This window comes from Bicyclus anynana, chromosome 6 (genome assembly GCF_947172395.1).
Source record: "Bicyclus anynana chromosome 6, ilBicAnyn1.1, whole genome shotgun sequence".
NCBI classification, from domain to species: Eukaryota; Metazoa; Arthropoda; class Insecta; order Lepidoptera; family Nymphalidae; genus Bicyclus; species Bicyclus anynana.
In genome coordinates, this window is record NC_069088.1 from 6022362 (window position 1) to 6047833 (window position 25472).

The 25472-nt window shown below is 35.5% G+C and overlaps 2 protein-coding genes across 3 annotated transcripts; both read right to left on the minus strand.

The window, feature by feature from the left end:
• Window positions 1-695: 695 nt before the first annotated feature.
• LOC112046017 (FGFR1 oncogene partner 2 homolog) lies at window positions 696-11492 on the minus strand. Of its 2 annotated transcripts, none has more exons than XM_024082461.2 (5): window positions 11333-11492; window positions 11114-11248; window positions 10495-10746; window positions 8850-8978; window positions 696-7388 (listed from the first exon to the last, which is right to left on the minus strand). In XM_024082461.2, the coding sequence occupies exons 2-5, from the start codon at window positions 11246-11248 to the stop codon at window positions 7275-7277; spliced, it is 630 nt and encodes a 209-aa protein (XP_023938229.1). In that variant the 5' UTR covers window positions 11333-11492; the 3' UTR covers window positions 696-7274. The 2 variants fall into 2 exon arrangements, with proteins under 2 accessions (XP_023938229.1, XP_023938230.1); XM_024082462.2 differs by having other exon boundaries at window positions 11324-11492.
• Window positions 11493-13019: 1527 nt separating this feature from the next.
• Window positions 13020-24516, minus strand: LOC112045995 (epoxide hydrolase 3). The gene is made up of 6 exons (XM_024082433.2): window positions 24235-24516; window positions 17703-17827; window positions 16737-16849; window positions 15551-15719; window positions 14427-14578; window positions 13020-14056 (listed from the first exon to the last, which is right to left on the minus strand). Exons 1-6 carry the CDS (start codon window positions 24436-24438, stop codon window positions 13791-13793), a joined length of 1029 nt encoding a protein of 342 aa, XP_023938201.2. The 5' UTR covers window positions 24439-24516; the 3' UTR covers window positions 13020-13790.
• Window positions 24517-25472: the final 956 nt, after the last annotated feature.

Consider the following 25472-nt stretch of genomic DNA (forward strand, 5'->3'; position numbering starts at 1 on the left):
ACAAGTTTGGATATCAATTCCTCATACTATACAAAATTTCTAATATTGTAGACTTGAGACTATATTATAATTCTCCTATGCACCACTTTAAGAAAGACCTTGAACCCCTTATCTTAAAAAAGATGAAAAACATGTTTTTGTTTACATTTATTTATAGTTAAAAACAGTAACAGTGTAATTTTTTAATAAATTGACTAAAAAATACATCCTGAAAATCGTTATGGATCTTTTTTTACTAATTTAATTATTTTAATCCATTACCTTTTACTTATTAGATTGCTAACCATGGTGGTAAAGTATGAGGAGTCTAGTTATTTAAATCTGAGCTAGATATATGATTTTGTCTTGACCTAATAGAATGGTTCAGCTCTAATTTAGATATTGCATATCATTATCAACAATTATCACAATTTTGAATTCTGTTGTACTACTCATTTGCAACTGCGCAAACTGATAGACACACTACTACTCTATTAGAATATTATAGTAATGTAGTGAGTAAAGTAGATACTGCAATGCACTTTACTCAGAGACCGTCATCCAGTGTAGTCTTTAAAAGCACAGCTTGTACAGTCCATATTTTTAGAATATCCTTACTGGTAAGACAGTAGAATTATAATAAAAAATATGGTTTCTTTTCATAAAATGATGTGCTAGAGGGCATAAACCAGTAATCTAAATAAAAACTCAACGTGTGTATTATTTTATATTGTATATTTGTCAATTTTAAAGATACATTATTTAACTTTAGCACTACTTTTTGTTCTACAGCAGAAAACTAATTATTTATGTATCTTCTATCATCTCAACATATCTAAAGTGGTACTTGGTAATTTTGTTTAAGTAATCCAATATCCAGCATTGGATCATATGGTGTAAAAGGTTGTCTAGTTAATTCTATTTTAATTCATTGGACATATAAATGAGTATTAACGTTATCTAAATTTTCTATTTGCTTTGTTATTATTTTTGTATAACAATTAACCAAGGTTTGACCGCGGCAGTTATACATCTTAAAAACAATATTTTTACTAATAAGTATTTATATAAATTTTGAATGTTTATTTTAAAAACTTGTTACACTAATTAATTATTATTATTACAGCTCATTCAACACTAGCATTTCTACATCATACTTATTCATCGATCGCGAATAATCTCGACACCATGTTGATGCTGAGGCAACGGGACAATCGCGCCGCGTTCCTAACTTTTAAAGTAAAGTAGCGCCATCTAGTTATAGTAAGAAAAAACACGAACCGTGAGTAGATGGCGCTGTTTGAAATACATATAAATTCAAGTTTACTTTTACGCGTTCGAATATTAAACTCATATTCGCGGACACACTGAACGATGCGGATGTCGCGTAATCGCGTTGCGCGAGAGTTTGACGAACGCCTACGATATAGAAATGACAGGTCGACAGAGCTGATAAAGTGTATGTAGTACATTCTATCAAACCATACATACACATCATATTTTACCTACATTTTAGTAATACTAAACTAATTTTAGTGTTTATTTTAGACCTCGCTTAGCATAGATTGAGGTAAATACTTTTACATTATTTATCACGTCAAACAGTTGTCATTATTGTGGTACTCAGCATTAATGGCGTAAGGTGGTGGTTACATCCAAAGTGTTTTGATGCTGTTTGTTTTAATTTAACAATTGTTCAACATTCTGGCTAAATAATAACAATAAATTGTAAAACCTTTCAATATAGCAACAATATTATTTATCAATTTTGCGTTATTAATAAACCAGGTAGGTAAATATTATTACTAACCACCGAATACTGAAAAACATCTTAAAAATTAAGCAGACCCTACGTTTCATGTTAACTTAACATTTAAGATGACATTATAAGCTTCAGTATTGGATCATAAACGATTTATATGATTTAACTCAGTGGGGATAACAACATATGATCCCAGACACTCATTTACATAATCGAGATCTCATAACTACAATTTGTGACGTCAATTTTGACAGGTCTTACGTGAACGGTGTCAAAATTTACATACACGGTTGCTCTACTTGCTTAATTTGTGCTTAAGTTTACACGGTAAACTAAAATCTGTGTATCTATAGAGAAAGACAAAAATAGATTAATAATAATTAATAACTAACTATAATTATGGAAATTAAAATTACGGTTAAGCGATTGTGCCTATTCAGGTGTACTCAAATAAAATTAAACTTGAATAATAGATGGCACTACTTTAGCACTATCAAATATAACATTTGGGTACAACCGAATTGACGCCTTAGTGTCATTACAATGTTTTTTGGTAGAAACAAAATGTTTTTAATCTTTATATGACATAATAGGTACAAAAATAACGAAATTCCAAGATACAAAACAACATCCGCCTTATAAAATAACTCATTTTGCGAAAAGAATTGGTTTACTTTTAATACTTATTGATTCAATCATCAAGTTAGCTAACGTTCGTATCACACAAATCCATAATATACAGAGATAGCTTTCAATATAACGTGAAAATAGTTGGCAATTACTTGGCAGCACTATCTTATGATGCCTTCTTTGAACATAGCGACCTTACCAAAAAGAAGTTTCACGTTGGTAGGTAAGTACATATTTTAAAACCGACCAACCGTCGAGAAACTAGGTAGAAAAATCTTATCAGAAAATATCCCATTAGTCCATTTTGAGATTCGCGCTTATTGGTATTTTTGTTGACTCAAAATTCGTTGTCTAAACTTTAAGACATCTTAGTGTTCTTTTACACAAGCGGCAGCTGCTACCGACGACTGCAGTCGACTGCCGTTGGCTGCCGCAGACTGCAGTCAGCGACGCCGTCGCCTGCCGCCGAGACGTCACAGACTGCAGTCGACTGTGATCGTCGGTAGGGTTGCCGCTCGTGTAAATGAACCCTTAAAGACAAGCTAAGCGAATATGCTGTTAAGTTAATGTTAGAGTCCTTTACAAATAGAGGTACAAATGTTGACTGTTACCTCAATAAGAGCCCTTGAATTTTTGGAATAACTTAGGTATACATATACAATATGTATATAATTTGAAGTCAAGATAATTTTTTTCCTTGATTGCGAGCCTTCGAATCTTACAATGAGGGCCAGTGGCGTGCACAGGGTATTCAATTAGGGTATGCACTACACGTACAATTTGTATAAAATAGAAAATTCCTTCTCCAATGCAGGTTCGTAATGACTCCTCAGGGTAGGCAGTGCATTTTTGCATCTAAGTAGTGCACGCCACTGACTGAAGACTGTAATGCTTCGTTAATATATACCTATTCTCAAGACGATCCAAAGCAGCGCAACAGTAAAACTTGACAATATTATACATACCACAGACAACGCCAAAGCTTGAAGGACGGTCAATTTTCTTAACTCGTGTAATTACAACGTCACATTATTCAATAAGACTAGGTATATAAATATCTACATTATGTACCAGTCCGTAGAGTATTGCTGCATGCTCTAAGCATGATTGAAAAATTACGAATTCTCTACCAAAAGTCTACGGTTAACTATCGTTACGTTACTAACATCCAAAGCATTTTTTCGCATGAAAAAATATCGCTTATTATTTAAACCTACGAATTTATTGTTAGATGAGGAAACGTTTGGCGCAATTGTTGCGACTATTTAAATACACGAGTATTTTTTTGTATTACAATTTAAAGTGACTCGGAGAACTAAAGCTAGGAAATAAATCTCGCCAAATTAATTTTTAAAAACATGTCCCAATAGATTAACAAAAACATGTCCCAGCAGGACCATTATACAGCTCTGAGTGCCTAGTGGAACTTTTCAATGTTTTCATACTGTGACTATCGCGTAAACGTAAACGCGAATTTGTAAGGAATTGAAACAGTTGTACCAATATATGGCGCCGTTTCAATTCCTTGGAAATTCGCATTTACGGTTACGCGATCGTAAAAGTATGAAAACATTGAAAAGTGCCACTGCATATAGATCGGCGTGTTGCAACTTCAGAGCGGATAAATTTGGCGCATATTTTACCAAAACAGATCTGGCATCACTTAAAGCTCTAAACACACGAGGCGACGCGCTACTAAGGTTTCATTTACACGAGCGGCAACTGCTAACGACGACTGCCGTTGACTACCGTTGACTGCAGTCGGCGACTGCCGTCGAGACGTCGCCGACTGCCGTCGTCAGTAGCAGTTGCCGCTCGTGTAAATGTACACTAAAGCAGGCTATAAAGAGGATCTTACGTCGCATTGGCTTGTCTATTCAAGTAATCTATTGAAGCCTAAAATACACTGCTATCTGACTGTTCGAACGAGCGTCCGTATGGTTTTGACTTTGTCATGACTGTTCGAACAAGCCTCCGTATAGTTTCGCCTAAGTCACTTTTTATAACGATTATGACCAAAATGATTGGAAGTCATCCCAGCAGTCAATGGAGCGCGACCAAAATCCGCTCTTGCCATCGAGACGAGCCTCGTGTGATAACCGCTTTAGAACGTAGCTTTTATTCTATTCGAACGTTTAAACAAGATCCGCTTCAACTCCACAAGAAAATGACAAAACGCTTTAACTTATGAAAGTCAAATACTCTGATGCTAAAATTTAAATTTGATTTAGTTTTGTTTCGTCCAAGTTAGACAGTTCTTACATACTTTCGTGACTCAATAAAAATGTCACCAAATAGTGACGTCACATGATTTCTGTCTATTCACAACGACTTTAAAATTAGATTAACATAATTCTTTCGTACACATTTTAATCAAAAAATTAAGATTTACTTTAGCAATTACAAAAAAATGTTTATAGAGATACCATCCCAACTCATTTGTAAATTAGTATCATAAAAAAGTTACATAGTAGATACAACCTTAAGCCATTTCATATTGACGCCAACAAGCCATTGTGCGTGCAAAAAAATTTATAAAATCCATAATTAAAAATGTACTTATTACAATGATACTGGAATTAGATTTCATTTTTGATATAAATTAACCTAAATAGAATTCATAAATTATTACAATAATCTTTAAATCATTATAAAACATACCGAATAAGCATCATTTGACATCAAGGCTTTGAAATTAACACAGAATAATGATGATCCAGAATGAGTGCAAGCAGCGTGGTGAAGCCGGTGAAACTCAAAAACCCCCAAACGTCACGCGTCTCTTTGAAATCCGCTTATACAAACTTTTTGCATAATTTTTATTCCAAAATTTAAAATTAACAACAATTAAAAACATAAGACGCCATTTTTCTTGAATAATGTTGAAAATGTATTCGTTTTTGAATTTGGTATTTGGAACGGCTACGATATCGTCGTATTTCGAGCGTTATATCTGCCTATCATTCTTTAATCTGTGGGAATGAATTATATTTAATTTATGAAATCGATTAAAAATATTTACATCCAAGCTTGGATGTTGTTAGACAAATATTATAAAATTCATTTCACATTATATAACAATTCTCAAAAATTAATTTCAAAAGTACTCGCTATTTGCTTTTGTTGTGTTAATTATTATTATATATGTGGTTCACACGTATTTATAACCTCATTTGTAATCGCCTTTATGTCTGTCTGTCCTTAATGCCAAAATACTAAGAGTGACAAGTTAGAGAAATAATTTAATTAAATTATTTTGGCCTTTCTTTGTGGCCACAGAGTAATAAACATAAAGATTTTACTCAATATCAGTTCTACAAACACGCCTAAGGTTGCAGTTTATTCAGTTTTAATTGATTATTATTACAAAAAATCGATATAGAAAAGTTTATGAAACAAATTAATTATTATCATTTAATATATATAAAAGAAGCTTAAGTAATATCAACTACATTTATTTTAATTGAAAAATTAAGTATATTCAATAAAAATTACATTTTGTAAGTTTCAAAGTTTTAAACAATTCTCTGCGCTTAAGCCTTTGCCGTTAAGCTTCATAGAAGCTTTTCAGTTCATCCATATTACATATTATTATCATATTCTATAGTTATGCATTTGTGTGTAGATTTACCTAAATGTTTTTTTTTTATTAATATCCAATACAAATTACCAATGAAGAGAATGTACTGCAAATTGCAATAGATTACCTTAATAAGTATTCATTATTATTTTGTTACACCTTTTATACAAGACATACGAAAGATACGCACTGTCAAAAGACCTAGAATCCAAAATTGGTGAATCGCTGTAAAGGGTCCCGCAAACTACAAACTTATTAACAGTTAAATTATTGGGTTTTAGATGTTAGCATAAAAGGACCCAATGACTACCACCAGACCTGCATTTAACTGATTATGTTAAAAACGTGTTTTTTTTAAATAGAGTCTATGTTTCAGCCAAACAAGAAGTATGATTTTTTTTTAATGAACCCAGTTGTCTTTGGGTCAAACAATCGCTTTACTTACTGGTATTTTGTGGCTTAAATAATATAGATCTGATGTGTATGCTCTACAGACTACACATGTGTGATAACTACACACACAAAAAAAGGTAAACGACATGACAATATAGGCAACACACGCGTAAATTCTGCTTCTAATGACAATTTATATTATGATAGTCCATAATTATGGTTTGTGAAATACAAAATCACTTGACAGTGAGTTTAGAAGAGATAACGCAGTTTGTATCAAAAACTGCTCTGAAGTTGGTTCAAATAGGTCCCAGTAGTACCCAGTATTTATAATTACAATTTAAAATAGAAAGCAATTCTAATATTCGGAAAATAGAGCGAGCGCTAAAGTCAATTTTAAGTAGGTACTGGTAAAAAAGACTGGTACTGGTCTTTTGGTAACGATTTTTCACGTGACAACGTCTTATAATTCGATGGAGCCGGCTGCACACTCGACAAAAAAAGACGTCATGCGTCATTCCCTCGCTGTAGGGCTGCCAACTTTTTTTAAAATATATAAAGTATATTCTGGTTTATGAAGATTTACAGTCTTTTAGGAAAACAAACATTTTCTTTTGAAAAATGCAACCATTCCATCAGTATTTTCTTATGGCGTTGTCACGTTCAACTATCGTCAGTAAACCGACTTTACAGACAACCGATTCTTTTTTATATAGTTATTTGACGCCAACTGTACTCGTGTTTGTACTGTTTAGTCTGTAGTCTGCGGGTTGGAGTGTTGTATATAACGGAGCTGTGGCCATCGTCGGTACACATCCGCACACCTACAGATATGAATAGTCACATATACACAGATAGCAGGGGAACAGTTCACGTGTGCGGTGCTCGTGCGGGGTCAGCTCAGAGGCGGCAGGGGGTCGCCGCGGGCCGTCACGCCCCCGACAGAGGGGGCCCGTCCGTTTGCACGTCCTTGTCCTCCATCGGCGGCGGGTAGGATCTATCAGACCCGTACCGCCTGGATAGATTCAGCATCTCCCGGAGGCCCTGCAGTTTGCAAACAAACAATTTTGGGAAACAAGTCTCAAGGCAGACTTTTGAACTAGAACAGCCATTTACAATAAAGAAATGAGCCAGACTACACACTGAGGGGTCATTCCGACTAATCAATGAAGTACTGCAAGATTGTCCGTCTATAAATAAAATGATGAAAAAAAAATTGCAAATATTCTTTGTTAAAGATTTAAATAAAATCATTTTGACGGCCGGCTGGGCCGAATGAGGTTTTCTTAATTGGTTCAGGTCTAACTGGTGGTGTGGATTTTCATCCTCCTCCTAACTAGTTAGCCCATTACAATCTTAGATTTCATGATCACTTACCATCAGGTGAGATTGTGGTCAAGAGCTAACTTGTAAAGAATGAAAAAAAAAATACATACAGGATTTTCGAAAAACAGAACTACTTGAACAAAGTCAGCATTCACTAGTATGCCATAATTTAATGTATGCATATCTCCCGTCGCTGCATGCTTATAGTTAACGATTTATTATTCATAAACAGTTCAATAACCTTCTGAACTTTACATAACTATAAATAAATTGAAAATATGACAGTTATTTTTGTCCAAGGGAGATGTATGAGTTATCAACCTCTCAGCCTCTGTATGAGTTACCAATGTATTTGATTTACAATAAAATTAATGTAAATTAATGTAGTGATTTCAAAATAACTGTTTTATGTTTTGTTTTGTTTCTATGTTTTGTTGTTATAGGTTTTTACACAATACCAAAACACAAACAACCTTTTTTACTTTTTGTCTGTCTGTCTGTAATTTTTGGAACGGCTGAACCAATTCTGATGTAACTTTCGCTGGAATATAGAGGTAATTCAGCAACAGGCTACTTTTAATCCTGGAAAAATGATTCCTGCAGTATTTGTGAAAAACTGAATTTCACATGGACAAAGTACCAGGCGTCCGCTAGCCTTATTATAAATGCAATACAATAGCCCAATACTCAGCTCCCTACTTACGATAGAGGATTTGGAGTTTAACCAGGCTAACATTGTCATGTGTTAGATTCAGTAACAACCACTGTCAGATTAATAAATAACTATATAATGGTGCATTGTGGCCGTCCAACGAGAAGGAGGGAAGACAACATCCCTGGGGACCCTGGGGCCATGCTGGACCAGTGTTGCTGCCGACAGGGTGCAGTGGAAGCAGCTGGAAGAAGCCTATATCAGGAGACACTATGAACAGCGCAACATACTTTAAGATTATACCTAAAACCTATGTTACTAAGTGTTGTTTTGAAATAAAAGGCTATTTATTTATATAATGAAACAAATAATGTGGACAGACCGGTTAATGTTGTATGATTATTTAAATTGAAAATCTTGTACATCGAGGAAATATTAACAATTAACTCTATATACGTGCAGGATATATCCAGTTATGACCCCACAAATATCAAATAATATAGTATAGAATAATTTTGATATATTACCTTATTCTCAGTAATAAGCCTTTGGTACAGTTCTTCCTCTTTCCTCGACTCACCATTCTCGTCCATATTAACAGCTTTGTACATTATACTTGTCATCTCATTGATTCTCTCTGCTTGTTGACGAATCAACTAAAACCAATACAAATTTTTATTTCACACAAATTAACCTTAAATTTACTTTATGGTACACTGAAATGGACTTCAGTTAGAGATTTATTCACAACAAAACTATTAGTTTTTCATTATCTGTCATAAAAGTCATGCAAATAAATACTTTGCCCTCAGTTAAATTCATAGTGAGAATTTCAAGACCAGTTTGTTAGTTACAAAGAATAGTGACCATAGCCTTTCCTTAACCATAACCAACAAAATAACCATAGAAATTCCTTTAGGATTCATAGCACACATGATTCTTTAAGTCAGGTCAGTCAGGCAGTTTACAGGAATTCACCACTTATAGGTATTTACAACTGTATTTCGCGGCTGTTTACCATACAACACATTATATTTTTTTTATTTACAAAAGGCGGGAATTGAACCACCACCCCTCAGTGATGTGTCTGACTGCTTTACCATTAAGCTATTGAGGTTCTCAGAACTTTTGCTGTAGTAGTAGTGATAGCACAAAAATATTTGTGTGTAAACTTAAGGAATGCTTTGTTTTTTAATAGAACAATACTTGCGAATAAATTTATAATTTCATAAAATGAAGTACGAGTATATCTAGCTATTGCAGACACTTAGCCCGTAATGCTTTATCATGCACAAACACACTGTGTCAAACATTTGTCAGTACACTATACTGTTACAAAACAAACACACACAGAAAACAGTGAAAGCTCCTTATTTGTGTTTCTGTTATACACATTTTCACTAATTGCTGATTACATTCACGGCTAAATATTTCGTTATTCACAAAAATCTGACTGCCGAAAATGATGTGAAGTCTGGAAATTTTAATTTTAACTTGCAAATATTGCCAATATTATGAATGGTATAGTAAAATTGACCTAGTCAAGTGAAGATTTAATGCCATTGCAGAATATTGTCTGAATTAGGCTTTTAAAATATTTCAAGCAAGAAAAAATTACTAATTCCTTTAAACCACTGTCTAAAACTGAAAACAATAATTAATCAATATGGTCAAAAACTTCAATTGCTATTTTTCATAATTATATATTTATTTTTTATTTTGTCACCCAAGAATGGGTGGTGGGGGGTATAACCATAATATATAAATACTCTTTGACATACAAAGATGAAATTTGGCAGGGAGATAGTTTACAGTTAGTAGACATACGCTAAGAACAGATTTTGCTAGAGGGCCAGATTAAAGAGGTTTAAGGGCGGACAAAGTTGCAGCCTTCCCATATAAATACTATTTTCCATTTTCACAGTTTCTGTATTCACAGGAATACAGAATGTGTGCTTTTACTGTATGTATGTACAACCAAATATATTTGTATTATAGCATTGCAAACTTCAACCCACTAATTGTTTACAAGTATAACTTGTGTTGTGTTACTTCATAAAACCTTGTGTAGATTGCAGGTTTTGGTTGTTGCATGAATATAGGAAAGTAATTAATCATTTGCTAATATACAAAAGCAATATGTACGTAGGAAAACTTAAGATGAAAACATACTTCTTGCTGCTTTTCATTGATGGCTGCTGTGAAATCGATCTGTGATTCCCATATTCTCTTCTCTGTGTGCTGTCGATACTTAGACATGATGAGCTCTAGTGCTTTCCTGTGGTCTTCCAGAGCAGCTCTCAGTTCACCGTTCTCTCTTTGGACATCCCTCATCAACCGAGATTCTCTCTCCATGCTTGCTATGAGTTCACCTCTTGGCCTCTCCCGAGATGCCTCATTAAGGGTATCCACCTCTTCCTTGTACTAAAATTATTAAGTGCTAATTATTTTCAGGTCACTTTACAAAGGACACACTCGGCACTTTTGTACTACCTTGTATTAGAGTAGTGTCTAAAGAAATTAATTACTATAATTAATTACCTACCCCTAATAAAATAAAAATAATTACACCATAGGCTTGTTCTTATGTGGCACTGTTAACAATCTGTTATGTAGGTTATCAGATTCTAGGTATCATAGAAGTAGTTTTTGAATGAAATCTTGGGTAATAAAGAATTCTTTGTTTACAGACAGCAAAGCCAGTGCATTTGAATAAGTTCGTATTATTAGGTGTAGAATAGCAACGGAAGTTTGCCATCGTTACAAGTATCGGTGATCGCGATCCACTTACCTGTTTAATAGTATAAATTTGTCGATACGCGGTTTGGGTTTCTGTCAACAAAGCATCGGCTTCAGTCTCCCGTTCCTTGAGGCGGCCGGCTAGTCTTTTAGCATCCAAAATGATTTGTTGGATCGTCAGTGACATCTGAAATAGCCAACGTTGTACAACACTACCAAATTCACCATCAAATTAGCACAATTAACAATCTAGCATATTTACGGCACAAACCCTGATATCCACACAATATATTGACACAAGTGGCGTATCATCTAATTGGTAGTTTTATATTTATTCACCAAAACAATGATTGTAATTAAAAACCCTAAACGACGCACATCAGCTGTTTCGTGATTAGAGTTCGGGCAGCCATTAGCTTTCATTAGATGCTGGGTATTATGCTTTCTCATTTAGAAGACTTTCATAAACAAACAGGGTAACTGTACCGAAGAAGGAAAACGTATACCATCTGTAACAAGTGTAAAAGAGAACGAAGATATTTCAGGACATTACTCTATGACAATGTATTTTGTCATCATAATATTTATGACATGACCTTGAGAGCATTCACAAAGAATTTATTGAACTTTCATGAATTTGTCTACAGATAATAAAATGACAATATTTGATGAATATTACTTGAGGTATTCATAAATAAATGTGTAACAATTACCAAATTCAAACTTAAATCTGACAAAATTTGTGTAAATTTGCTTCAAAACAACAAAAACATTATTTTTTTTATAAAATGGCCTTACGGTTTCGAGTTCTAGCACTTTTGAACCTAAAAAAATACACCACAGATTAATAGAAATACACGTAGCCTGCCCTCCTGAGTAAATATGTTCCTTGAGCCTGCCTGTCCACAAAGCGTTTGGGACTCCTTTGATCATGGAGAGAAGAGAGGACAAGGACGTTTGTTTAAAGGACAGAACTAGACGGAAAAAAACGAGACGAGCGGGATGAGCATAGGCTGATGCCAGCGTCTTTCTTTTTATAGGGTGACTTATTATTACTATAATTTTCTAGGACAAAACATTTTACTGAAAACTACTCGAATTTCTTTACCTGATGTGCCAGGAATGTTTTTTGTGTACTAACTTCTAAAACGCTCTTCTCCTAATGGACTCAATATCTATTCAGTTCGGGAGCTTCTCACTTGCCGCGCTACATTCACTTACATAAAAAGTGCCGATGTCTCTTACATCTTCCAGGGGCTCTTTTTTGTTACGAAAAGAAAGATTTCTAATACTTTTCGATTATTAAAAAAACAAAATGTTGTTAAAAGTTAGAATAAACGAAACCATATTCATTTTATTTTTTCTCTCAAAAATATATTTAACCAGCTGACGCCCACGACTTCGTCTGCGTGAAATATAGTAATGGACCTGGCTGCACTTTTTTGACGACCTCTGTGGCGCAATGGTATGCGCAGTGGATGGCAGACAACACGGAGGTCCTGAGTTCGATCCCCGGCTGGGCAGATTGAGATTTTCTTAATTTGTCCAGGTCTAGCTGGTGGGAGGCTTCGGCCGTGGCTAGTTACCACCCTACCGGCAAAGACGTACCGCCAAGCGATTTAGCGTTCCGGTACGATGCCGTGTAGAAACCGAAAGGGGTGTGGATTTTCATCCTCCTCCTAACAAGTTAGCACGCTTTTATCTTAGATGGCATCATCACGTCAAGGGCTAACTTAAAAAAAAAAAGAATCCATGTAATGCTAAAATCCGAGGAATTAAGAAATATATTGGTATGGGTTCGTTGTGATAGAACTTTTAAGTAGGTAGACGCATACCTACCTACTCGTACCTATTATGATAAACTAAGTAGCGACTAGCGACATAAGATGAAGAATTATTGATAAAAATATTGTAGGTATGGACTAGGGCATAGTGAATTTACTAATAAAAACACAAAGTACTATTTTATTAAAAGTTTAATCTATTTTTCATAAAGCTACCCTGGTTCATGACAATAAATGATCATCAGCATCATGATTACCAGACGATGGTCATCCACTGTTGGATATAGACCTTCCAAATTTACGATACGATTCGTGATGACCCTCAAGAACAACTTGTTGACATGGCTCGACAACAAGATGGGTCTGTAATTCTTCAGTAGGGTGTTATCACCCTATTTGAAGAACAGAACCACCACGCTTTTGTGCTACACCTCAGGTTTTGTGCCCTTAATGCTCCGTGAATAAGGGAATAGAACAATCACGGAAGGAAGTAGGTATCAATTGTTCACCCGCTTTCAGGAGTTCTGCTGTGATTCCATCTTCACCTGCTGCCTCGTTGTTCTTTAGTTGTTTGAGAGAATAAAATATGATATACTTAATTACATAGTAACTAGAATCGCTACTGAAAACCAGTAATTCTTTTTATTTACATAATCAGTCCGGCTGATACAAAAAAGAAAAAATGTTAATTTCGACTGCTTCCTTTATTAATGTTTGAACGTAGTGCATTGCCAAAACTCAGTCCGTAACCTGAGGAGCTACGAAGTTTTATTAGAGTTTTAATAAAACTGTTTATAAATGAAAAATTAAACCTTTTATTTTTGATATTATTATTTTTATATCTTTTAAATTGTAAACAAATTATGACCCCTACAAGAAATAAACTAATACACCTTAATCACTTGCAGTTACTAAAAATAATTACAGAATACAATACAATAACTATCATAGATTATGTTTCGCCAACATATCGGATATGAGTTTGTTTATTTTGACTGGTTCCTCTTGCTGCATAAAATGGCCGACACCGTCTACAATCATTGTTTCAATATTCGTGTAAGCATCTTTCATGACGTCCAGCAAAGCGTGGCTAAGGTAACGGTCGTTGCTACCATGGACTGCTAGGAACGGCACGTTTTCCTTGTGAACTTTCTTCTTGTACGTGTAGGCGAAGTTTGCGCGATAGTAGTTGAGAGGCGGAGTGAATGCCGCTGGAAAGAAAAGTATTATCAGTCTCTTAGTAGGAGAATATGATCTGCTATCCGAAATTGTACACCTCATCATAACCTCATAGAGACATGGCCCACTTATTGAAGTGCCTTCAATAGGTGGGCTATGTCTTTAGGAGGCATATTAGAAAAAAGACTTTTTTCAGGTGGCATAGGACACGTTATTTTCGGAATATTTTATATTCCCTAATTCAATACCATATGCTTCTGACATTCCAAAGTATGTATATAGTAGTAGTAGTAAGGGAAGACCTTACCTATAGGTAAGGTCTTCCCTTCACGAAGTGATCTGAAAATTATAGTGAAAAATATATGCCTCTGAATGGCATTTAATTATTCTTTACCTACTTACTTTGTTTTCCAAACCAATATTTGAAACATTCAATATCTTGAGTCGTGACAGTGTCTTTCCCTTTCACAAGCATGAACTGATCAAAGATGGCTAAGTTGTCCAACTGCAGAGCGAGTTCTGGTATCTTAGGTGCCCGAAAAGAAAACACATATCTGAAAAATAATGATTAATTTAAAAAATAATACCTAACTAATATTATGAAGTCTGTAAACTGTAAAATATTTTCTTACGTAAGTATGTAATTAAATTTATAAATAGCCAAACTGGTGGCGACTTTGTATTCAATCGTAGCTACTCGGTAAATTACAACCAAGTAGGTAGGATAATACTTTAAGATTTATAATCTGATATAATCTGATATAAATATTTAGAATCTGATATAATCAATGCAGATACCTAGTACAAAAATAAGGACATTACCTTATTATATCTACTGTGACATTACCGTAATACAATTTTCATTAAGAAAAGAGTTCAACGCAATCTATTGTCAAAGGATGCCTATTGGCTACACGCTGGGTGGTTTTTATGTTTGAAACGTACCTATGGATCGCAGAACACACTCGGATCTCTTTTTAACCAACTTCAAAAAAAGGAGGAGGTTTTCAATTCATCGGAATCTTTTTTTTATGTATGTTCAACGATAACTCAGAGACGCCTGAAAGATTTGAAAAATTCTTTTTTTTTAAGAGTAAGTATACTTTTCAGTTTATCTCATAGTAATTATGTCAAGATCTGATGATTGGATCCGATCCAGGAGGTCCTGGGTTCGATCCCCGGCTGGGCCTATTGAGGTTTCGTAATTGGTCTAGTTCTGGCTAGTGGGAGGCTTCGGCCGTGGCTAGTTACCACCCTACCGGCAAAGACGTACCGCCAAGCGATTTAGCGTTCCGGTACGATGCCGTGTAGAAACCGAAAGGGGTGTGGGTTTTCATCCTCCTTCTGACAAGTTAGCCTGCTTCCATCTTAGATTGCATCATCACTTACCATCAGGTGAGATTGTAGTCAAGGGCTAACTTGTAAAGAATAATAAAAAAAAACAGCTCATGACTAAGAGCCTTGTATGGGTTCGAATCGAAATTAGTCGGGCATACTCCGACGTTGTATCACGTGAGTTAACTCACCCTGACTTTTTTCTTTGTTCGTCCGTAGTCCACATAAGTTCAGCCCAAGCCTCATGTGAGGTGGACGCTAACATGACGAGAGCGTGCAAAACTTCGGGGTACGTGTCGCGAAGGCTGCATGCTACCAGACCGCCCCAGTCGTGTGATATGAGAATACATTTCTCGTAACCTGCGATAATAAATAAATTAAATCACACTAATATTATAAAGCCGAAAGTTTGTGTGTGTGTGTGTACTGAAGCGATTTGGCTGAAATTTGGAATGGAAGTAGATTTTATCGTAGATTAATACATAGGGAACTTTTCTTCCCGGAAAAATGGTTGGTTCCCGCGGGATTTGTGAAAAACTGAATTCCACGCGGACGAAGTAGCGGGCGTTCTCTAATATGAATAAATATGTCGAATAGTTATGTATGTATACCTGACAAAAACTAGTAGGTACAATACGCAATATGAAGTTATATAATTTTCTAATTAGGTGTTAACTTATTATTGAATACCTACCTACGTGTTAGCTACCGAGAAGTTGTAAAGAGTGAAATTTTCCTAATTTAGATAGTCAGGTAGATAAAGATCGCTTTCATTATCTTCATCATCATTACCAGCTGATGGACGTCCACAGCTGGACATGGACTTACAAACACAACAGTCTCAAGTTAGCAGCGCCAGCATCCAGCGCCCTGCAACCTGCTTGATGTCCTCGGACCACCTGGGAAAGGACTTCAAGCGAACAACACTGCGCTTTCTAGTGCCTTTCCAACACCTTGGGAACCCAATATCCAACAGCTATTCGAACTAACATCATCATCATCACCATTATCAACCCATATTCGGTTCACTGCTGAGCTCGAGTCTTCCCTCATAGTGAGAGGGGTTTAGTCCAATAGTCTACGTCTACCACGCTGGCCCAATGTGGATTAGCAGACTTTACACACGAAGAATTAAGAAAATTCTCTTTTATGCAGGTTTCCTCACGATGTTTTCCTTCACCGTTGGAGACACTTTCTGCTTCTTCGAACTATGTGGCCTGCCAATTTAGCTTCGCTTCCCTTGCTTTTAGGTTTCTGAACAAAAACAGAAAACTCGTGCACATATTTTCTATATCATCTCTGTCATTAGAACAAAGTTCAAACAATACTAACACATTAGATACAATCTCATGGTACATAAATAAAAATTGCACCCACCTAGCTGCCGGATCAGATCTCTGATATCCTCAACTAGTAACTCCATTTTGTAGAACGACACTCCTTCCGGTCTTTCAGAGTCCCCGTAACCTCTCATATCGACGGCTACACACCTATAATATAAAAAATGTGTGTGTCAACTCCGACGCACGAATGCAGTTTACTCTTTCAGATCGACTGTCTAAATAGGTGTATGTTGCCCCGCAGCATACACTATGTACATCTCAACTTGCGCCTGAAAAGTGAAAGGTGCGCAGAATAGGTTGCGCACAAAAAACGTAGGTAACGCTTTCGAATTTTACTGTCCATATTTTTTTCATCAACATCATCATATCAGCCGATGGACGTCCACTGCAGGACATAGGCCTTTTGTAGGGACTTCCAAACATCACGATACTGAGCCACCTGCATCCAGCGAATCCCTGCGACTCGCTTGATGTCGATTTTTTTCATACCGGAGCTATTTATGAAAAATCGATTCTTAAGGAGTAAACTCCAATAATAATTACATTAATAGGTCGTTAAAAAAAACCAAACGCCAAACGATTTTCCCTCTTTCCCTTTGGCTCTGGCTGGGTCTTTTTCCCTTATTAAAGCTGTTTCTGGAATAACCACAGAAATTTTGTAGTTTAAACGTATTTAATTAAAACATCACTGGCTTGGCACCGCCTTCAAACTGATCAGAAGGTAGCACATAGGTAGGATGTTATTTTTTGCTTTTTAGTTAAAGTTATTTTTTGAGTTGGAAGTCGGTTGAATTTTTTTTATTAAAATTTTTTAATTACTCAATGTGTACCGTACAGGGGCGCAAATGACGTCAGCTGATCGTCTGTACATTGACGTAGTCGCATAGGATACAGCTAAAGAATTCAAATGTAAAAGTCCAAAATTAGGCTCAAACCCACCACCCGAGAGGTTTTACCACCGTAAAATTGAGCGTCGTTATGAGTACATAATAATATTTACCTATAATTTTTATTGAAGTGCACTATCTGATGGCGCCATGAGTACCAAAACTCTGGAAAGCCGTGAAGAAACAACATCAATGGCTTGGAAGGATCCCCGCTATCCACGTAATGTAGTTTCATGTTCTGAAAAAAATACCAAGGTATCATAACTGAGGGTATACTTACCGTCGAAAGTTTTCACTAAGCAGCTTCGCTGTGTATCTAGCCGGTATAATTATACAGGCTCACGAAGCTTACAAAGAAGCGAAGAAAGTATTCTTCATACGTAATCTTAACCTAAGTTTCCAACCATAGGTATGATATCTTGTTTTTTAACACAGTACATTTAACAAAGTATTGCATGAGTTTCGTTTTTATTGTCATTATTAACAGCCGATAGACGTAAACTGCTGGACATATGCCTCTTGCATGGACTTCCAAGCAAAACGGTCTCGAGCCGCCAGCATCCAGCTCGATGTCCTCGGTCCACCTATTATAGTGGAGGTCGATCAACACTTGCGCTTTCCGGTGCGAGATCGCCATTCCAGCACCATGTTTTATGCCAATGGGGCAATGGGCAATGGATTTTGTTTGTAACACTGGGTAGTTTTTAGATTGTAATATTCCAATTTAAATATTGTTACGCTCAAAGTAAGTAATATATGCGTATATAACATACGCGGCAATGTATAACGACTTCCGTGTCCAATTAAAAAGAAGACCTTGTACTTATAGGTACAAAGTTTTTCTCCTAATTTTTCAACTATTTATTATTATTATAAATTATTCATTTAATTTTAAATTTTTATTAACATAGCAATAAGTCTACGATGAGACAACAGCTTTGTAGGTGTCGTTTTGGCCTGTTTGGAGCTATTACGGAATCGCCTTCTCACAATCTTGCCCATACTCGTAGTCTGCCTAGACAACGTCACTGGCCGTTTATGGAGGGCCATATAGCCTTCAGGACCGCAGTTTAGGCGCTAAGTAGGTATCCAAACTGAGCACATTTTGATTTTTGGATTTTATGGGTTATGAAATACTGAGCTTTTATTTCTTCATAAAGTCTTTCTTTGTCGGTAGGGTAACTAGCCATGGCCTATACCTAATACCAGACCAGGCTTGAGTCAATTGAAAAAATATAAAATCCTAAACTAACCTGAACTGGGAATGGAACCCAGGGCCACTCTGTTGTACCACAGCACTATCAACTACGAAAAGTCGTCAAATCGATTGATAGCCTAACTAATAACCTTCAGTTTTAACTGCGCAGTTTTAACTATACAGTTTATCTAGATAATCGAAATCATTGGAAAAAAATATACCTACTTACAGTTAAAACTGACGTACATTATACATACACTACACATATATATTTAATTGAACAGTTCGACTGTTCAATAAACTGCGCTACAGACGTGCAGTTTCAATTACACAGTTAAAACTGAACGTCTGTAGCCCGGGTTAAAACTGTGCTTTTTTGCAGTTTTTTTACCCGTTTTCTCTAGCTTGAATCTTACAATGCGGGTTGTCTGTAGGAGATCGCTATTAGCGATAAGACCGCCTTCGTGCATATTTCTACCTATTTTATTTCTTGATGAATATTATAGTTATATATATATTATTTTGTTATGTGCATTAAAGAATATATCTATCTATCTGCACAGTTAAAACTGCACGTCTATAGCACGGGTAAGATATAGATAGATAACTACGCTTGGCTAGCATAGATATAAAATGACTCGTACAAGTAACTGAAAGGGTTCTAGTTTAACTGTTCCGTACTTAACTAATAACTCGTCTAACCAAGTCGAGTGTGCAATAACTTGACCCACCGACCGTTCCGCTTTTCTAGCACGTAAACTCTAGCGGGGAATCGAACCTGTTTTCTACGCGGCCACATTTATTATTCTTGTTATTATAACATACTTACTTTTATTGGTACTTATCAATGCAGTATTATGTAAGTAACTATTGCGGTATACACATACAGAATACCTATCTTTAATCTTTACAGTAAAACCAACTAACCAGTGCACAGTAAAACCAACTGTGGTTTATGTTGCACTATGGTTAGGCTTAAATAGCAAAATGTGTATGTAATAAATAAAAAATAAACAAAATAAAGAGGAAAGATTTGTATTTTAGTATGTAACGAACAAACTGGAAACTACTGGACCGATTTGAAAAATTATCTCACTAATAGAAAACCACATTATCAGTGAGTAACAAAGGCTATATTTTATTCCCGTATGCCGACGGGACAGGGAACTATGCGAGCAAAACCGACCGTAAGGTATTCATGAAAAACCAACGTAAAACTGATTTGATTAGCAGAAGAAAAAAATTGTTGTAAGCGATTTCAATCTTTTGAAACGTCAAGGTTGATAAAAATTATAAATTATAATAATTTACAGTAGTTAAAATCATTAGAATTTATTTTACTTAATTCCTTCAAGTGTGAAGGTAGAAGCTGATCCAATGGCCTCCAAGCATCTTTATCACTAAGAAGGTTATCAACTGTGTAAAAATCTCCACTCGACTTCTTTTCTGTGATCCGTCCTCGCTTCCTCATAACACATTGTCAAAAAGGAATAAGCGAAAGAAGCGCTAAAGAAAGAAAGAAAATAAGTTTATTTATTTTTTATTGTCACAAACAGTAGGTACATCCTATCTTAGATATTATATCCTATCTTAGATATTTACTGTCTGTGACACCAAACAGAAAGGATTTACAGCTCAGCATTAGCAGTTCCTAGCAAAAAAGCAATGCCCAGCGCTGACTTTCAGCTGAGACCCGGGTGACGTCAGTCACTTATAATTACCAACTAATCAAAGTGCTTTTAATACATTCAAATTAGAAGATAATAAAACAAAGAAAAACAAAAAAAAACTTGATATGAGCAGCGCATAAATAAAATTATAATAACTTATAGATAAATGCCAACATACAATAATTAATATAACATACCATACATAAAAAAATAAAATATATATTACCTATATAATATTAGAATATATATACGTAGAAATATGAATACATATGTAAGGGCCAGGCTTAATAAAAACACAGTTTTAGCTTTGTTAAAACGGCTTAAATCGGGAACGTATATGGTGACGCTTAGGCACTTGGCGTAAAAGTCGTTGATTTTATTTAAAAAGCTGTCAAAGTCATATTATCTATGACACCACAGACGTTCCGTCTTCAGCCCTTTATTGTAAAGCACAGATTACATAATTAAAGGCGTTTGCGTCGCTAACAACATATACAATTAAATAGACTGTATCTAAATGTGTTATTTGCATCTAAAGTTCCCACTAAACTCTTTTTGCCTATATATATAACATGAACTTCTTCAATTTCTGAGAGAAGCTAAATTTGGATGGACATCACATGTATGCGGTATATCCTTTCTTATTATATTATCTCCTTGCCCTTCTCAACGTTTTGCTACTATAACTTATAAGACAGAAGCCTATGATAGCTAAACCAGCCTAATCACAGGATATAAGGCTAATGTGTATTGAAAAGCTAACGTATTGTAAAGGTAACGAATTTGATAGGTGTTAATAACAAAGACCGGCAAATAACTGTGTGATGTAAGGTAAAGGCCAATTGTGTAACCAACGACATCAATACATGAGTGCATATTACAGCATAATTTAGCTACCTTCCTACTTCTGACAATGACAAACTAAAATTTGGTATGTACGACCTAATTATATTAATTATTTATCTAATTACCTAATTACTAATTATAATTAAACGTCGAGTAGCTTTTGTTTCTGTAACGAACATACAGACAGATAGACAAAAATGTTCCTGATTGAATTTTTGGCATCAGTATCGATCACTAATCACCACCTGATACTTATATTGGAAATATATTTCATGTACAGAATTCTCTATTTTAAGTATAGATACCTATAGATTATTATTATTCTACATCATTGAAAATACATGTTGAAATTAGGCCTAATCAGAGTGCAAAATAAATCACAGCTTTGCTCCTGAATGAATCTGGTTCCTTGAAACCTGCTACGTCCTAAAGCTACCATGCCAAACTACATAATTGCCTACTCTACATATCTATGCTAGAACATAAGCTGAAAAACTTGCAGCTTTTAAAAAATGAGGTTATCTTCTTATCACATATTATCGTTGTACTATACAACTCTAGTGACATTATAGGTTTATTCTGTACTAGCTGACGCCGTGCAGTTTCCACCGCGTGGTTATAACAAATAGCCTATAGCCTTCCTAGATAAATGGGCTATCTAACACTGAAAGAATTTTTCAAATCGGACCTGAGATTAGCGCGTTCAATCAAACAAGCAAACTCTTCAGCTTTATAGTATTAGTATAAATGTTATAAGCCTACATTTCTCTTTAGTAGATACCAGGGGGGGTAGCTACCTACTGGTAATATTTTTAATTTCATTTATTTAATTACCCTTCTTTTGCCTGTATTTTGACAGTGCCCCTGCCTTTGCATGGCATGATACGCCGCTGCCTTCCACCTTCCTTCAGTAGGTGCCTATAGTCTGGCTAGTTTGTTGATGACACTCCCATGATATGCGGGTGACAGGGGGAAAGACTGCGCGGATGTGAAATCGTATACATATCTTAAACCTGTCTTTTACTATTGACGGTAAACGACCTTGACCTAACGCAATTTTACCATACCTTCTATGTAACTTATTATGTAAATTACCTCTTACGTAAATTGGTGAATAGTCATTGTGTGACAATCATCTTAACATTTACCTACCTATTCTACAATTACTTAGTCGTGATTAGGCACCTTGCCTAGGCATTTATATACCTACGCTCCTTTCACATAAAAGCTGGCAGAATAGTCACAAAATAGTCTAAAAGCACTAGCAATATACTGAAACTATCTAGATAATTTTGTATCTAGTTACCTATCTGCTCTTCGATCAATGAATTGATGGTAGATAGGTAATTACAGTGAATTGCGCCTAGCATGTGTTTGCACTAGTAATAATTATGCCGCATATCTATAAAAATGTATAACCGCAGATACGGATCCGCAAAAGAGAGGAAATATCATGAAACCAATGAAACTTAGACCCGCTGCTACAAAGCCTGACAGCTGAGTTATTGAACTCAACGGTGAAAACTGGTCTGGACCGAGAATGGACTGGTCGGACTCAGCATCGAGGGACTATGCCCTAGAGTATAGACCTATACTGGGTATCGCTCCACCCAGTTATAGTTGAGAACGTTGCATTCGAAATAGTAGATGAATAGGTACATATACCTAGGACATATGATAATAATTTATCTTTGAAATAAGCAGTCATGTTTTAATACTGTACCTACTTACTACATTACAATTTATTTAAGTAGGTACTTATCTATTTTATTTTTATTTAAACCAAAATAATACCTTGCACATGATATGTATTCTGTGATAATACTAAAGAAAAGAGAAACTTGCAATTGCGAATAGCATGCAAAGGCGGCCTTATCGATATAGCGATTGTTCCCAGACCTTTGGTGAGAGGAAATGCTAAGTACATAGCCAGGTTGATGCGACAATTTTGAACCCTACTAAAAACCAATAAAATGTAGTTAGGTAGGAAATTAAGAGATAACATGAACGTGATTAACAAAATAAAGACGAATATAACTACATAATATAATGTGCCTACTATTTAAAATTAATGATGATGACTGACTCGATTACGATAAGAACGTTCTATTTTCTGAGGTAACATTAATACTAACAGTAATAATGTTAACCAGACCTATATTATAGATGCTCTATAGGTATGGTTTCGAATCTCGATATCTGTGGTATGGGCTAGCGACAAGACAAAACAAGAATTCGGTTCATGAGCGCTTGACCGCGAACTTACCTGATATGGTCAAGCCATATCAGGTAAGGTCAAACGGTTATGTTGATGCGATCGAATCATTGTGTAATTAATAAAGTACCTATACATGTTATTATTTGCACAACAATATATAAGAAATATGCTGAAAAATCATATTGGATTCTGTCCTGGTGTGCGATTCCGCAATTTATCACTCGTCGACGAACTTTTCGCCTATAACACGTCTTATTCGAATTTGAACTTTGTGTTTAGAGGATGCCAAAATTAAAATGTCACTAACAACAAACGATGTTACAATGCTGTAACTTTACTAAATGCAGTGGCTAAGTGAAAACCATTGCCCATAGTAGCACTTCGTAAAACATCCATACCGCCATGTGGTGTTAAACCTAAAAACCATTAGCCTCACGTGCCTTTAAATATACCAGCCATATCTTGCAATTCGGAACATAGGAATTGTTCATAGCCGCAGAAATAAGCCGGCCGCTTCTCAGCAGAACCTGCCTTCCGAACCGGTGGTAGAATCTTTACAAATAGTCAACTGACGTATCAAAAGTGCTTGTAAACTGAGCCTACTTGAAAGAAATGAATTTTTTAAACTCTTGCACAAAACATTTCCTTCTAATAAATTATTTTTCATTTGAGTACTATTTTAATTTTAAAGTATTTAATTTTATATAACTTACATTTGCTTTAATGTATTTGTGAACTCCATACTTCGGGTCAGTCAGCTCCGTCGGTGGTTCCAACTTCAATTTCATCGCCCACGGATCACCGAATGGGTTCATTAAATATTTCGGCAAAAATTTAAACAGCACAGTTAGTACAGAGTAGTATACTGTCAACGCATTCGCTATTAGAAAACGCTGTACTATTGTCAATACACCCATGTTTGCAAACCGCTATGTAATTTCCAGTTTCTAATACACGTGGAACGCTGTCGGCTTCTATAATCGCACTGAGCCTGGCGTATCACGAATTATAATCGCTCGACGTAACGACTATGCAATAGTTTACTCAGTCTTATAAATCACAAGTTAAGGTCTCGGACACACTAATTTTAGTATTAATTGACGGAGTAAAAAATGATGGTGGTAAGTGGTCAGGGCCGTAGCGACCGTAGTATCAGCCGTATCAATAATTACGTGTGAAAGCAAAAATTTGTAAAATGTAGGTAATCCACAATCTCTTTTTCCCTGGTTAAGCGTGCGCCCAAATGTTGGAAATATCCTACATAGGTTAAGTGAGTCATATTTATTTTAAATGTGCATTTTTGTTTATTTTGTCAGAAATCTTTCCACTTTATTTGGGCCCTTAATTAATTTTGATACAGGGCCCCTCCAAGACACGCTACGCCACTGTAAGTGGTAGGTACCTACAAAAAAAGAGCAACACTTCGCAGAACTAGAAGGACCACGTCCTAAACAGTGGCACCCTGTACCTATCAACCTAATAAAGAGCCTTATGACCCCTTAATTACAAATAAAATATTTTAGTAGGGATACGTAATTCTGTTGACTGATGTGCTGAAGCTGGAATTGGTATATAATTGACTGCAAAATCACAGACGAAAAGAAACATTCTCTTATCTAATCCAAGAAACGAATTGACACAATACACCTAGACACAAAGTTTACATTGCTCAGTTTCTATTACCTACAACATTTTATTAGATGAGCAATAATTATTATGATCACTCTTTCTTCGTCGTTCGATCGATCGTCTTAAACTATTTTGATCTCTGTATGTTAATTTTAGTATGTATTTTTTTGTTGATAGAATTTAATTTTTGTATCCAAGTTGCGAATTCGTCTGTGTGTCTAACGCTTTAGGTTTGATACTATAAATGTCCGTATCGAATTGATCGCTGGCTAATTTTTTTGCTCTTTGCTTCAAAGCTCAATCACTAAAAGCTACGATTTTC

Coding starts and splice junctions, on each gene's coding strand:
- LOC112045995 (XM_024082433.2), bottom strand. CDS start 24,438: ATGGGTGTATTGACAATAGTACAGCGTTTTCTAATAGCGAATGCGTTG. Junction 17,828..24,234: donor ACAAATACATTAAAGCAAAT/GTAAGTTATATA, acceptor TATTTTTTTCAG/AACATGAAACTACATTACGT. Junction 15,720..16,736: donor AGATCTGATCCGGCAGCTAG/GTGGGTGCAATT, acceptor TTATTATCGCAG/GTTACGAGAAATGTATTCTC.
- LOC112046017 (XM_024082461.2), bottom strand. CDS start 11,248: ATGTCACTGACGATCCAACAAATCATTTTGGATGCTAAAAGACTAGCC. Junction 10,747..11,113: donor AAATTTATACTATTAAACAG/GTAAGTGGATCG, acceptor TAATAATTTTAG/TACAAGGAAGAGGTGGATAC. Junction 7,389..8,849: donor GGCTTATTACTGAGAATAAG/GTAATATATCAA, acceptor TGCAAACTGCAG/GGCCTCCGGGAGATGCTGAA.